The 1,852-nt window shown below is 48.5% G+C and overlaps 1 protein-coding gene across 1 annotated transcript in view; it reads right to left on the bottom strand.

Moving 5' to 3' along the window:
- USP12 (ubiquitin specific peptidase 12) overlaps positions 1-1,310 on the bottom strand; it is a 155,982-nt gene extending 154,672 nt beyond the window's left edge. The window contains exon 1 of the mRNA XM_007956529.2: positions 1,235-1,310. Coding sequence (XP_007954720.2) covers positions 1,235-1,310 — 76 coding nt within the window. The remainder of the gene's footprint in view (positions 1-1,234) is intronic.
- Between the last annotated feature and the right edge of the window lie 542 nt (positions 1,311-1,852).

Raw genomic sequence — 1,852 nt, 5'->3', positions numbered from 1 at the left:
GCCCCGGAGCGCGAGCGAGAGAGCAATCGGGGAAATCCAACCCGGCCCCACCCCGAGCGTGGGCTGGGCGGGGTCCAGGCCGCACCACACTCCGCTCCGCCTCTCGTGGTCCTAGAGCCCGCGTGCTACCAGAGCTTTGGCTACGAGGGAATCGCCGAGCGAGGCGCGGGTCCTGGGTAAACCCTGCCGGGGGAAGGACCGGAGCCCATCCTGCCGCGGAAACCGAACAGCGAGGCTCTTATCTGAGCGAATCAGGGTGGGTTGAGGGGAAAGTCGCTTCCGTAATAATAGCCTGAGTAATGCACCCCCTAAAGCACTTCCCAAAATGCAAGCGTGGTTTTTTTTAATTTATTTATTTACATATGTTGGGTATTTACCTGGGTCAGAGCCCCATAACTCAGAGAAAGACAAATTAATTAAATAAAAATGAAAAGTGGCAAAGAAGAAATTGTATCTATGTTTAGCTCTTTGAACTAACAGTAACGATAAGGGGTCGGGGGGGGGCTGCCTCTTTACCGCCTGTTGGCCTTGAATTTAGAATATATTTGTTCTAGACACCAGGAACTGCAAAAAAAGAAAGCTCTCAACCCAGCAGCGAGAACGATGCACTAAGTCCAGCAAGTGAGAAAAAGATCTTGTGAGAAAGTGTTAGCTAATGGGATATTTCCTGTTTTCTATTTATATAAAATTCATACTTGCCCCCTGTTCCTCATGTCAGGCAGCTCAGTTTTACTTCTTCCTCTCTGAGAAAGTAGTTCAAGGGAGTAGAATAACTTTATTAGGACGCTGGTGATACTTTTCAGTTGAATAGTGATGGGGGGGTGCTTTCTGGGAGGGTTCCCCCATTTCAGTGGGGCCAAGGACCTGTATTCAGACAAAACTAAAATTAGGTATGGTTTACATCACAGGTTAAAAGCATTCAACAAGCAATTACATTTAGGTGAAAAAAAAAAAAATGCATTTGTTGGATACAGTTTCCATAGTGATTACCATTATAAACTTGTTTGGGTTAAAAAAAAAAAAAAAAAAAAATCAGCTGGTTTATAGTCACGTCTCATAATCATCAGCCTGGTCTCTGAGTTCGTGCCTCCAAGGAAGGTCAGACCCTGCCTCTTTGCCCTAACATCCAAGCCAGTGCTTAGGGCTCCATGCACAGCCCACCTGTGTTATTAATTGTGTTCCACCCCCACCCCACTCACCCACCCACACACACACCCGTTCGTACAAGGACTACCACATCTTAGATCCCAAGGGGCTGCCTGGGTCTCCTGAGTGTGGCAGTGCTCCTGGACCATGCCTGTCTTGCCCATCTCGATAAACCTCCATGGTCATCTGTCCTTCCCAGTGACTCATGGCAACCCCATGTGTGTTGGAGGACTGCACACCATAGGGTTTTTAACAGCTGGGTTTTCAGAAACACATCACCAGGCCTCCCTTCCAAATTGCCTCTAGACCCACTGCTGTCAAGTCAATTCTGACTCCAAGCAACCCCACGGGACAGAGTAGAACTGCCTCATCCAAGGCTGTCATCTTTACAGAAGCAGACTGCCATGTCTGTCTCCCACGGGTTTGAACCACCTACCTTTTGGTTAGCAGCCAAGTGCTTAACCACTGTGCCACCAGGGCTTCTCTAAGGTGCCTCTTAATGGGTTCAAACTGCCCACCTTTCAGGGTACCAGTCACACATTCCTTCTGGTCCAGATGTGCCTGAGGCTAAGCCCACCTCTACCTTTGCTGCTCACCAATGGGCTTTGATGCCTCATGAATCCTAAGATGTGGCAGGAACAGAGAGGCCTCTTGGGACCAACTTTCCACATAAGTTTATGTAAGAACCAACCCGAACCAAACCCAC

This window comes from Orycteropus afer, unplaced genomic scaffold, assembly GCF_000298275.1.
Source record: "Orycteropus afer afer isolate SDZICR_OR568_19922 unplaced genomic scaffold, OryAfe1.0 scaffold00630, whole genome shotgun sequence".
NCBI classification, from domain to species: domain Eukaryota; kingdom Metazoa; phylum Chordata; class Mammalia; order Tubulidentata; family Orycteropodidae; genus Orycteropus; species Orycteropus afer.
The sequence above is the reverse complement of the archived record's forward strand: the minus strand, read 5'-3'. Positions and strand labels throughout refer to the sequence as shown.